This window comes from Musca domestica, unplaced genomic scaffold (genome assembly GCF_030504385.1).
Source record: "Musca domestica strain aabys unplaced genomic scaffold, Musca_domestica.polishedcontigs.V.1.1 58, whole genome shotgun sequence".
NCBI lineage: Eukaryota > Metazoa > Arthropoda > Insecta > Diptera > Muscidae > Musca > Musca domestica.
The window spans coordinates 545,768-558,015 of record NW_026712360.1 but is presented as its reverse complement, the minus strand read 5'-3'; the positions used below and the strand labels follow the sequence as shown (position 1 = coordinate 558,015).

The window sequence follows — 12,248 nt, the reverse complement described above, 5'->3', positions numbered from 1 at the left end:
CCGTAGAAAATCTTTTTTCTTGTAAGTAACCATTGAAAACATTTTTGGAATAAAGTTTTGCAGAAGGTCCTCTGGACAGAAGAAGGTTGTCTCTTCTGGAATAGGCTATTTTAAAAAGACCCATAGAACATAAAAATGTTTTCATGCAGACTTGCCTCGAGAATTTAATAGAAGACCTTTAAGATGTAGTTTTTCTGTTAAATTTATGAGGGAGGTCTTTTATACGATCTCTTTTTTTCTGTCTATACAATATTTTTTTTCGGTAATTATAAAAAAATAATATTTATTTTTAATACTTAATTTAATACTTTAATACTATTTACTGCTAAAAATAACTATTTCAAAACGCTTATTTAAGATCTTCAATTGGAAAAACTCCCTTTTTATAACAGAAACATGTGCCTTGCACATGGCGTGTCATAATAGGGGAAAAATTGCATTAGATATCTCTTGTTCTCTCTCTCTCCACATTACAAAGTATATTAGCAGTTCGGAGCCAAACAAATCCCACACTACTTCGTGTAGAAGAGAAATAGTCGTTGAAACCTTCTCGTCGTTTAATTACTCCTCGATTCTATTCTCTTGCATGGGTTGCACTACTTAACTATGCACCCTTCCCTGAATGACATTGTTGTCATTGTAGTGGTGTTTTAACTGGCATTGCACTTCATTTGAAAATAAATAAAAAACAAAAACAATTCTCCACAATAGAGCGTAACGGAGTAACTAACATCGGTGGGAGAATAATAACGGTGAGAATGATGATGGCGATGACGATGGTGGTGGTCGTGTGGTGTTAGTACAAAACTTATCACTTTTTACCCGTATTTCAGGCTTTACAAAATAAAGGCGAACAACCACAGAGTAGAAGAAATGTGAAAAAAAAAACAAATACAAAAATAAACACACTACACTACTTACACGACGACCGGCAGCAATAATGAATGACATAAGAACAAAATGCAAAAAATAATAAAAAATGAAATGCAAAAAATAAATGAGGAAAAAATACAGAGTGCAACTAAAAAAGTTCTTGGGGTAGGTTTGGTCGATTTGTTGAGGTACTACTACTACTACAGCAACAACAGTAACTAGTGGTCGTTGTTGTTTCTTTTTTGCACACAAACACACATTACAACGTCCATGCCTGATAATAACAATGCTGCTGTTTCTGCTGCTGCTGATGCCGATGATGAGGATGATGATGACAACAACAGCAACGATTGCAGAAGCGCTTGTTGTAATTGCAGTAACATCTTCTTGACAACCCTCCTGACAGTCAGCCAGCCAGCCGGCCTCACCGCAATGTGCATGATGGGAAAGAAATGAAATGAAGAAACAATGAAGGCAAACAAAAACAAAAAACAACTACAAAACACATTACCTACTGCATCTCTACGAAGTAGCAGAAACTTGCATTCGCACACACAATTAGATGATGAAAATGTAGAGAAAAAATAAAACGACTTGAAATATTTCAACAAGATATTTAAGTTCAATTGTAAAATATTTTTACTTCATTGTCAGAGAGTGTTTTTTCGCTTCTTTTTGTTTTGGTTTGGACCTCATTTCGTTGGCAAGTTCATGTGTGTGCTTCGTTGTTTAAAAATACAAAAGGAACATTTTTTTTTTGCACAGCATACAAGATGCATACATATTCATAGACATACATACATATATACTTTGATACATAAGGGTGTTGGATACATAAGGATACTTCTTTACGAGAGCATACAATTCCTGTGTGAAAATTTGCCTAAAATTTAGCTGAATAGAAAAAAATTCTGAATATTAAAGTTTTCCAAAGAAAATTGACTAAATAGCACAGTTTTCGATAGAAAAGTTGAAAAAATAGAACATTTTTCTAAAGGAAAGATTTTTAATAGAACGGATTTCTAAAGAAAAGTTGCAGAGTATAACAGTTTTCCTTAGAAAATTTGCTGAGTAGAACAGTAGCACAGTTTTTTTACAGAAAAGTTTCTGAGTAGCACAGTTTTCTATAAAAAAGTATCTGGGTATAACAGTTTTCTACAGAAAAGCTGCTAAGGAGGACAGTTTTCTATAGAAAAGTATCTGAGTATGACAGTTTTCTATAGAAAAACTGTTGAATAGCACAGTTTTCTATTTAGAAGTAGGTGATTAGCACAGAGTTCTACATAAATTTCGCTGAGTATAACAGTTTTCTGTAGAAAAGTTGCCGAGTAGCACAGTTTTCTATAGAAAAGTATCTGAGTAACACCTTTTTCTATAGAAAAAATGCTGAATAGCACAGTCTTCTATAGAAAAGTTCCTGAGTATGACAGTTTTCTATAGAAAAATTGTTGAGTAGCACAGTTTTCTATAAAAAAAGTAGGTGATTAGCACAGTGTTCTATATAAATTTCGCTGAGTATGACAGTTTTCTCTAGAAAAGTTGCGAGTAGCACAGTTTTCTATAGAAAACTCGCTGAGTAGCACAGTTTCCTATAGAAAACTTGCTGATTAGCACAGTTTCCTATAGCAAAGTTCCCAAGGAGCACAGTTTTCTATAGAGAAGTTGCTGAGTAGCACCTTTTTCTATAGAAAAAATGCTGAACAGCACAGTCTTCTATAGAAAAGTTGCTGAGTATGACAGTTTTCTATGGACAAATTGTTGAGTAGCACAGTTTTCTATATAAAAGTAGGTGATTAGCACAGTGTTCTACATAAATTTCGCTTAGTATAACAGTTTTCTCTAGAAATGTTGCGAGTAGCACAGTTTTCTAAAGAAAATTTGCCGAGTAGCACAGTTTTCTATAGAAAAGTTGTTGAGTAGCACAGTTTCCTATTGAATACCTGCTGAGTAGCACAGTTTTCTATAGAAAAGTTACTGAGTAGCACAACTTTATATAGAAAAACTGTCGAGTAGCACAGTTTTCTATAGAAAAGTTGTCGAGTAGCACAGTTTTCTATAGAAAAGTTGTCGAGTAGCACAGTTTTCTATAGAAATGTAGCTTAGTATGACAGTTTTCTATAGAGAAGTTGCTTAGTATGACAGTTTTCTATAGAAAAATTGTGGAGTAGCACAGTTTTCTATATAAAAGTAGGTGATTAACACAGTGTTCTATATAAATTTCGCTGAGTATAACAGTTTTCTATAGAAAAGTTGCTGAGTAGTTGCACAGTTTTTATAGAAAAGTTTTTGAGTAGCACAGTTTTCTATAGAAAAGTTGTTGAGTAGCACAGTTTTCTAAAGAAAAGTTGCCGAGCAGAACAGTTTTCCACAGAAAAGTTTTCGAGTAGCACAGTTTTCTATAGAAAAGTTGTCGAGTAGCACAGTTTTCTATAGAAAAGTTGCTTAGTATGACAGTTTTCTATAGAGAAGTTGCTTAGTATGACAGTTTTCTATAGAAAAATTGTGGAGTAGCACAGTTTTCTATATAAAAGTAGGTGATTAACACAGTGTTCTATATAAATTTCCCTGAGTATAACAGTTTTCTATAGAAAAGTTGCTGAGTAGTTGCACAGTTTTTATAGAAAAGTTTTTGAGTAGCACAGTTTTCTATAGAGAAGTTGTGTAGTAGCACAGTTTTCCATAGAAAAGTTGTCGAGTAGCAAAGTGTTCTATACAAAAGCTGTAGTAGCACAGTTTTCTATTGAAAATTTGCCGGGTAGCACAGTTTTCCATAGAAAATTTGACGAGTAGCACAGTTTTGTATAGAAAAAATACTTAGTAGTTATGGAAGTTGCTGAATATAACAGTTTTCTAAACAAATTTCCGAAGTTAAAAATGTCCCTCCATAATTTCGCCACACCCCAATATAAGCCAATTAAATGACAAGAGCAATGAATAAAAAAAACACTACAACAACGACAACTATGCCAGCCCATGCATGAGAGTGCAATGACTACTGCAACAGCAGCAAAAACAATAATAACAAAATAGAAAACAAAAACAAACAATGCACATTTGGGTCTTGGCCCAGGCACACACTGATGGTTGGCCTGAGAGTGGGGACGTACAATCACACACACACACATATGTATCTCTCTGTGTGTGTGTATGAGTAAGATTATTAAGAAAGGTAAGTAGTTCATATACCCCACGAAAAGGAGAATGATGTTCAAACCCCACCCCGCCACAAATCATGATAATGCCCACGAATAAATTACGAAAAACAACATCATTCGTAAGTGGCCCAAAAAACGTACGCATAACCCTCACTACCTCCTCCCACCTTGCAAATGTAAACACACATGGCTACCCTTCAAAAAAAAACCAAACGAATTCAAGTCTTTGCCAAGTACGAAAAAGTGTCCTTCATTTGCAGCGCAATGCACACAATCGAACACACACTCACACACAACTGTGGCAACCTTACCACACAATGACTTTGACCGCTTGATTTCGATTGTTGTTGTCGTTGTTGCAGTCAATACTCAGGCCGAATTGCAATGCTGCCTTTTTTTCGGGGGGCACTTTTTTCATCTTCGTTTTGTCGACGACTGCACTTCGTGACAATGTTGGTTGGTCGGTTGGTTGGCCTTTTTTTCGCAAAGGGGAGACCGAAATGCATTGCCGTTTTATTAATATCGACAGCATGGCAGCCAATACAAAAACAACACCAGAGGCATTTAATGATGCATTTATGCACAGTTAAATTGCATTGTACTCTCTGGCTCATGGGCTCTGTGCTCTTTCTCTCTCTGTTTCTATGTTATGTTGCTGGGTTGCCTTGACTCTTTAAAAAATGCAATCATCATCTCAACCCCATCGAATCATTGTTTTGCAAAGCTCTCTGCACTCAACAGCCATTACATGGAGAGAGAGCGAGAGAGCACAAAATGCCATCAGTAAATTGGTGGCTGTTGCTTGAGAATTTAGGTTACGAGTGTAATATTTGACCTAACGTAACGTAAGTGCATCAGCATTGGACAAAGGACAAGGTAACAGAAACCACAACAACACCAACAACACAACCATGTTCCGCACAGTTTTGCATAAGACAAAAATCTTTGCAAACCGAAAATGCGACAGTCAATACCTATCCCATCACCGAAATGAAATGTTAATTTGTGAAATACAGTTTTTGTTTCTGAGAAAAAGTAGCTGTAGAGATTTATTGCATATTTACAACAGCAACAACAAAAAACAACAATTATATATCGTAATGAATATTTGACCCTGTCCTAAATTTTTGGCATGTGTATGCATGCATGTGCAAAACAAAGTAAAAATAAGTACTCGTTTATGAAGTGTACGCAATGTAGCAGCCAGCAGTCAATTGGTGAGCCAACCCAACCGCCAGCCGAAGTTCGGTTGTATGTTCGTTCGCAAGTAACTGGCTTGACTATTTGTTCGTTCATCATTGCATTCATGTGACACCGAACCGAACGGCAGCAGAATACTGTCTCCTCTCAAAAAAATGGGGGGCTTGGGTTGGCTGCCGCGTGACTTGTGTCAGCCTCACAGAATCTGGGTAAAGTACATTTGTTCACCAGGCCAAGGACCAAGCTCAAGGTTAAAATTGAATTGGGGGGTTTTTTTACGAAAATTCTGGGTAAAGGTTATGAAAAACAAACACATCATTATCACAACCTTGTGAGCCAGCGATGGACCAAAAATCAGTTGATGGAAAATAACTGAAAATGGAATTGTCGGAAAAGAGAGGAAACTAGGTTAAGGTTAAATGGATATGTTTGGAGGCCAATGTGAAAATTTGATTTTCTCGAAATCAGAGATGTCTTTGAAAAATCGAAATTTAACATTTGATCAACTAAATAAATATTTGCTTAAAAAGAACGGGTTTCTACAGAAAAGATGTTAAATAACCCATTTTTTTAAGAATTCTAACTGAGTATAACAGTTTGCCTATAGAAACGCTGCTGAAAAAATCCGTTTTTTTTAAGAAAAATTGCTGAATAGCACAGTTTTCTATAGAAAAGTTGCTGAGTAGCACCGTTTCCTGCAGGTATGTCACTGAGTATAACAGTTTTCTAGAAAAAAATTGCTGCATAAACCCCTTTTTTAAATAAAAGTTTATGGGTAGCACAATTTTCTATGGAAAAGTTGTCAAGTAGCACAGTTTTTTATAGAAAAGTTGCTGAGTAGCACAGTTTTCTATAAAAAAGTTGCTGAGTAGCACAGTTTTCTATAGAAAATTTGCTGAGTAGCACAGTTTTCTATAGAAAAGTTAGGGAGTAGCACAGTTTTCTATAGAAAAGTTAGGGAGTAGCACAGTTTTCTATAGAAAAGTTGTTGAGTAGCACAGTTTTCTATAGAAAAGTTGCTGAGTAGCACAGTTTTCTATAGAAAAGTTGTTGAGTAGCACAGTTTTCTATAGAAAAGTTGCTGAGTAGCACAGTTTCCTATAGAAAAGTTGCTGAGTAGCACAGTTTTCTATAGAAAAGTTGCTGAGTAGCACAGTTTTCTATAGAAAAGTTGCTGAGTAGCAAATTTTTTTCACAGTTTTCAGTTGCTGAGTAGCACAGTTTTCTATAGAAAAGTTGCTGAGTAGTACAGTTTTCTATAGAAAAGTTAGGGAGTAGCACAGTTTTCTATAGAAAAGTTGATGAGTAGCACAGTTTTCTATAGAAAAGTTCCCGAGTAGCACAGTTTTCTAAAGAAAAGTTGCTGAGTAGCACAGTTTTTCTATTGAAAAGTTGCGAAATTGCATAGTTTTGTATAGAACATTTGCTGAGTATAACAGTTTTCTATATACAAATTGCTGCTCTCTATAGGACACCCAATTTATAAAAATGTTTTCCAATTCTATTTTTTAAATTTCAATATTTTATTCACCCCATTGAGGCAACTTAATTCCCCTCCCACTTACCTGATGATATCGAATTAACCGATTCGGAGCGCGGTGTATGATGCATCATGCTGTTGTTGTTGCCATTCATCAGCTGATGATGGTTGAGACCATTAGTCAGGCTATGGATGCCGTTCTGGTGATTCATTTGCATGGGATGGCCATTCTGCAGGGACTGGTGGATGGCGGCCGACAGCTGGTGTTGGGTCAGGCCCGTTCCTGTGCCACCACCGCCATTCAGGTGATGTGATTGACTGTGATGACTGGCCATGCCGCTGTGGCCATTCAGATTTGTCATGCCGGGCACCGAACCATTTCCTGATGAATTCATATTGGTACCACCACCTCCTCCACCTCCACCGTGACCATTCGTATAGTTTTGCGTCGAACTATTCGAATTGGAGTTGGGCAAAGGTATTATCGTAGTCTGGGCCGGCAGCGTGGTGCAGCCGTGTATTGAGGTAATCACACTGTGTTGATTGTAGTTGGAGGCGGGGTCATTGCACATCCAGAGCTCTGATTCGCCGCCGTAGTCCGGCGAATCCAGCGATGAGGGTGAGATGTTTAGTTCGGTAGACAGGACGAGGCCGTTCGATGAGGATGTGACTTCGGATGAGGATTCTTCCAGCATTCTTAGGGCGGCAAAACCACCATTGTTAGACCAACGTCGTTTCATCATTTGGAAGGCGAATTTTGGTAAAGTTTTTCCTCGGCTAGGCGGCAAAAATTGTTTTTTTTTTTGTTTTCAACGATTTTTTATCTATTGTAAATGCTAGAAATGGGGGTGAGGGGAGTGGGGGAAAAAAAAATTAGTTTTTTTCCAAGGCCTCGTTAGGACTCCAAGGAATTCTGAATGGGCTGGCTGGTGGGTTCACCACCAACAAGCGTAGCAATACAAACACACAAAGAACACACGCTCTCGCCGTCATCGTTATTATTATTGTTGTTGTAATAATGTCATTATAATAATTATACATGATTGTCAAATTGTTGTTTTTTTTTGTTGTTGTTGTACATTCTTCAGACACGCGTCAGCGGAAAGAAATAAAATAAATTTTGGAATAAAATCATAGAAAATATGAGCTGAATGTCAATTTTTTATGGAAAATTTGCAAAATAACAAAGCTTTCTTCAGAAAAGTTGCTGAGTAGCACAGTTTTCTATAGAAAAGTTGCTGAGTAGCAAAGTTTTATACAGAAAATTGCTGAATAGCATACTTTGTTTTTTAGAAAAGTTGCTGAATAGCACAGATTTCTATAAATAACTGCAGTGTATAACTGTTTTCTTTAAAAAAATTGTAGTGTATAACAGTTTTCAAAAGGAAAAAAAAATGCTAAAAATTACATTTCCTTACTGAGTAGCACAGTCTTCTAAAGAAAATTTGCTGAGTAGCATATTTTTTTTTTTTTAAAGTTGTAAAGTATAACAGTTTTCTATGGAAAAAAAGGATAAATAGCATATTTTTATGTAGAAAAAGCACAGTTTTCTATAGAATGGTGGCTTAGTATAACAATTTTCTATGGGAAAATTACTGCATATAACATTTTTCTTTAGAAAAAATGCTAAATAGCGCAGTTTTCTATAGAAAAGTTGATGAGTAGCACAGTTTTCTGTAGAAAAGTTGCTGAATACCACAGTTTTCTATAGAAAACTATGTGAGTAGAAAAGTTTTCTATAGAAAAATTGCTGAATACCACAGTTTTCTATAGAAAACTATGTGAGTAGAACAGATTTCTAAAGAAAAGTTGCTGAGTAGCACAGTTTTCTGTAGAAAACTTGGTGAGTAGCACAGTTTTCTATAGAAAACTTGGTGAGTAGCACATTTTTCTATAGAAAACTTGGTGAGTAGCACAGTTTTCTATAGAAAACTTGGTGAGTAGCACAGTTTTCTATAGAAAACTTGGTGAGTAGCACAGTTTTCTATAGAAAACTTGGTGAGTAGCACAGTTTTCTATAGAAAACTTGGTGAGTAGCACAGTTTTCTGTAGAAAACTTGGTGAGTAGCACAGTTTTCTGTAGAAAACTTAGTGAGTAGCACAGTTTTCTATGGAAAAGTTGCTGATTAGCACAGTTTTCTATAGAAAAAATGCTAAGTGGCACAGTTTTCTATAGAAAAGTTGCTAATAGCACAGTTTTCTATAGAAAAGTTGCTGAGTAGCACACTTTTCTATAGAGAAGTTGCTGAGTATAAAAGTTTTCTATAGAAAAGTTGCTGAGTATAACAGTTTTCTATTGAAAAGTTGCTAAGTAGCACAGTGTTCTATGGAAAAGTTGCTAAGTAGCACAGTGTTCTATAGAAAAGTTGCTGATTAGCACAATTTTCTACAGAAAAGTTGCTGAGTATGACATTTTACTATAGAAAATTTTTTGAGTATCACAGTTTTGTATAGAAAAGTTGCCGAGTAGCACAGTTTTCTATAGAGAAGTTGTCGTGTAGCACAGTTTTCTATAGAAAAGTTGCTGAGTAGCATTGTTTTCTATCGAAAAGTAACTGAGTATAACAGTTTTGTAAAATATGCTAAGTATAACAGTTGCCTATAGAAAAAATGCAAAATTGCACATTTTTCTATGGAAATGTTGCTGAGTATCACAGTTTTCTACAAAAAAAATTTTCTGAGTATAACAGTTATCTCTAGAAAATTTGCCGAATATGACACTTTTCTAATGACAGGCTACCAGTTGGAAATACACGAATCGCCCTACATTTCTGATTCCAAAGAACAGAACTTCAATATGAAGCCCAGGGTGTTCGTTTTTTCTCAACAGCTTCTTGATCTTTTTTTCCTGAGTTTTTGCCAGCTTCTTCTTGTTTTGTTTTGCCCAATTTTTTATACGGAAATAAATCATTTGTTTCATGCGAATTATTTTTCGTTCTGCTCTTTTTTTTGGTTATTCGTTTTTTTTTTTTGCTTTGTAATTCTCAAATACTAACGCTCGTTGTTTTTGAAAAAGACAAAAGCAAAACACGCCAAGGAAAAAAAATCCAATTTATTCATTAAAAATTGTAGTTGTTGTCGTTGTTGTCTTTTGTGGAGAACTTTAAAATGATGATTAAGCTAAACTTCTAAAAAAAAAAACAACCAACGAAAAAGACATGCCAAACAAAAGCCTTCTCCTCCTCATAACGAATATTCACAGCAACAACAAGATGGAGCAACAAAAACAACAATAAGAAGGAGTAACAGTAGAGCAGCAGCAGCAGCAACACATGATCAATTTGTGGGTATTTTTTTTTTTGAACGAATGAAAGAAAAAATGAGTTAGTAATACTTGTCCAATCGTTCGTACAAACGTCCGTCCATCCGCCCCACCATCTAACCATCGATCGTCATAATAACCAAGAATACGAAAAAAAAGAAGAACAACAACAAAGAGAACTCTGGCAGCCAGAAAACCGGTCTCCAGCGAAACAGGTTGCCCAACACAAGCAGTTAGCCGGGCTAGTAAGTCGATGTTTTTGTTGTTGTTATTACTGCTGTTGATGGAACGAACGTTGTTTTCATTTTGGCTATAACAACAACAAGAACCACCGCGCAGCACACCACCACCAAAAAAAATCACTTTAAACGCGATTTCTTGGTCTCGAACACTCGCTGGCTACAAGTTAAAGCTCAAATATCAAGCTGGCTGGCCAAAACAAAACTGAAAAAAAACGATTTTAATATAGCTCTAACACACACACATGTTTCCCTGTAGATGTATTGGTGTAATGAAATCAAATCAAAGCAAAAAAAAAATAAAAAACTCCGATAACTCTTTGGAAGGAATGTCTATGTCTATTAAGCCCACAACCAACCTAGCCAACCAACCTACCTACCTACCTATCTGCCAGCCATCCAAGTTACTATCCATGTCCAGAGTTCAAAACGAAACCCGGAGGAATGAAAGAGAAATTTTTGCACAAAGAAGAAATGCTTGAGAAAACAAAAATCGAAAATATTCTAAGCGCGAATTACACACGGGCGGCAGAAGCAATAACAACAGCAACAACATTAACTTGGTTAACAGCAAAATAGCCATGGATGGCAGAGGCTACGGGAAGGGAATACGTTAACATCGTATTGGCATGGATGGCCAATAAGATAGGCCAAATACGCACTCACGCACACACACACACACGCACGCTCAACACACATACCTATCTCTCTCCCCGTGTAAAGAACAACAACAAAGAAAAGATGCGTAAAAGTTGTTTTTTTTTTTGGTGATCGTTGATTTTTACGCATTTTTTTTTCGGCCAAGAATAATTAGCTGAGACATGTTGTGGTTATTGTCAATCACCCAACAACAGAAGAAGAAAGGTGGGAAGAGAAGAGAGGGGGGAAGCTGAAAAACAAATACAGCAGCTGACATTCTGTCAATCAGTTGTGAATTATGATTTTTCGTTTTGCGTTTGACTTTTGAAATGTAAGTAAAATTCTGTAAACAGAAAGAGAGAGAGAGAGAGAGAGAGAGAGAGAAAGAAAAGGAGAGAGAGGTAGTGAGAAAGAGAAGTCATATGAGGTAGATTAATAGCCAATTGTGAAATATTCTGTAGAAAAGTATTTTGCAGGTGAGTCATGCTACAACCAGTTGCAGAATGGAGTAATTTTCCATAAGAAGGTGTCAGAACAGCGATAGTTTTTCTACGGAACAAATGTAGCTGATTTATAAGGAAAAAGATGGAAGATAATAGGTTAACGATTTTTTTCGATAGAAAAATTGTTGAATAGCATAATTTGCTGAATAGCAAATAGGGGAAAGTGCCTTAATGGACTATTTTTCGAAGGAAAAATAGCTGAAATAATGTCTTATGTAAAAGTTATTGAATAGCAAAATGTTGCGAAATAGCATACATTTCTATCGAAAGTTGTTGAATAGCTTTTTTTCTGAATAAAGTAATTTTCTATAGGAAGGTGTCAGAACAGTCATATTTTTTCTATAGAAAAAAAAAATAGCAAAATAGCAATTTTATAACGAAAAAAGCTGGAGAACAGTTAATACGTTAAATACTTTTTTTTTCTACAGAAAAGTTCTTGAATAGCATAATTTGCAGAATAGCATATATTTCCTAAATAGCATATACTTCTACGGAAAGTTCCTCAAAAACATATTTTTCTGAGAAAAAATAGTTGAAATAGAGTAGATTTTTATGGAAAAACACAAAATAGCATAATTTCTTTTGTAAAAATTATTGAATAGCAAAAAATTGCGGAATAGCATACATTTCTACCGAAAGTTGCTGAGTAGTATAGTTTTTTAAAAGAAACGTGATAAATAGCATAGAGTTCCGTGGGAAGTTCCTAAGTAGGATACATTTGTATAGAAAGTTGCAGAATAGCATAGTTTTTTACAAGAGATGGCTTAATAGCATAGGTTTTTCATAGAAAAATTTTTCGGAATAGCATAGATTTCAATGGAAAGTTGCTAAAAATATATCTTCTTCAGGAAAGAAACTGAATAGCAAAGTATAACGAAAAAAGGTGGAGAATAGTTA

At 35.6% G+C, this 12,248-nt stretch overlaps 1 protein-coding gene across 2 annotated transcripts in view; it reads right to left on the bottom strand.

The window, feature by feature from the left end:
• The window catches only part of LOC101897111 (ecdysone receptor), a 188,050-nt gene that overhangs the window by 51,169 nt on the left and 124,633 nt on the right, over positions 1 to 12,248 (bottom strand). The window contains exon 2 of one of the 2 annotated variants that reach the window (XM_059128820.1): positions 6,794 to 7,544. The exons of the other annotated variant lie outside the window; for it this stretch is intronic. Coding sequence (XP_058984803.1) covers positions 6,794 to 7,451 — 658 coding nt within the window. The 5' untranslated portion in view covers positions 7,452 to 7,544. The remainder of the gene's footprint in view (positions 1 to 6,793; positions 7,545 to 12,248) is intronic. 2 annotated transcript variants of the gene reach the window in all.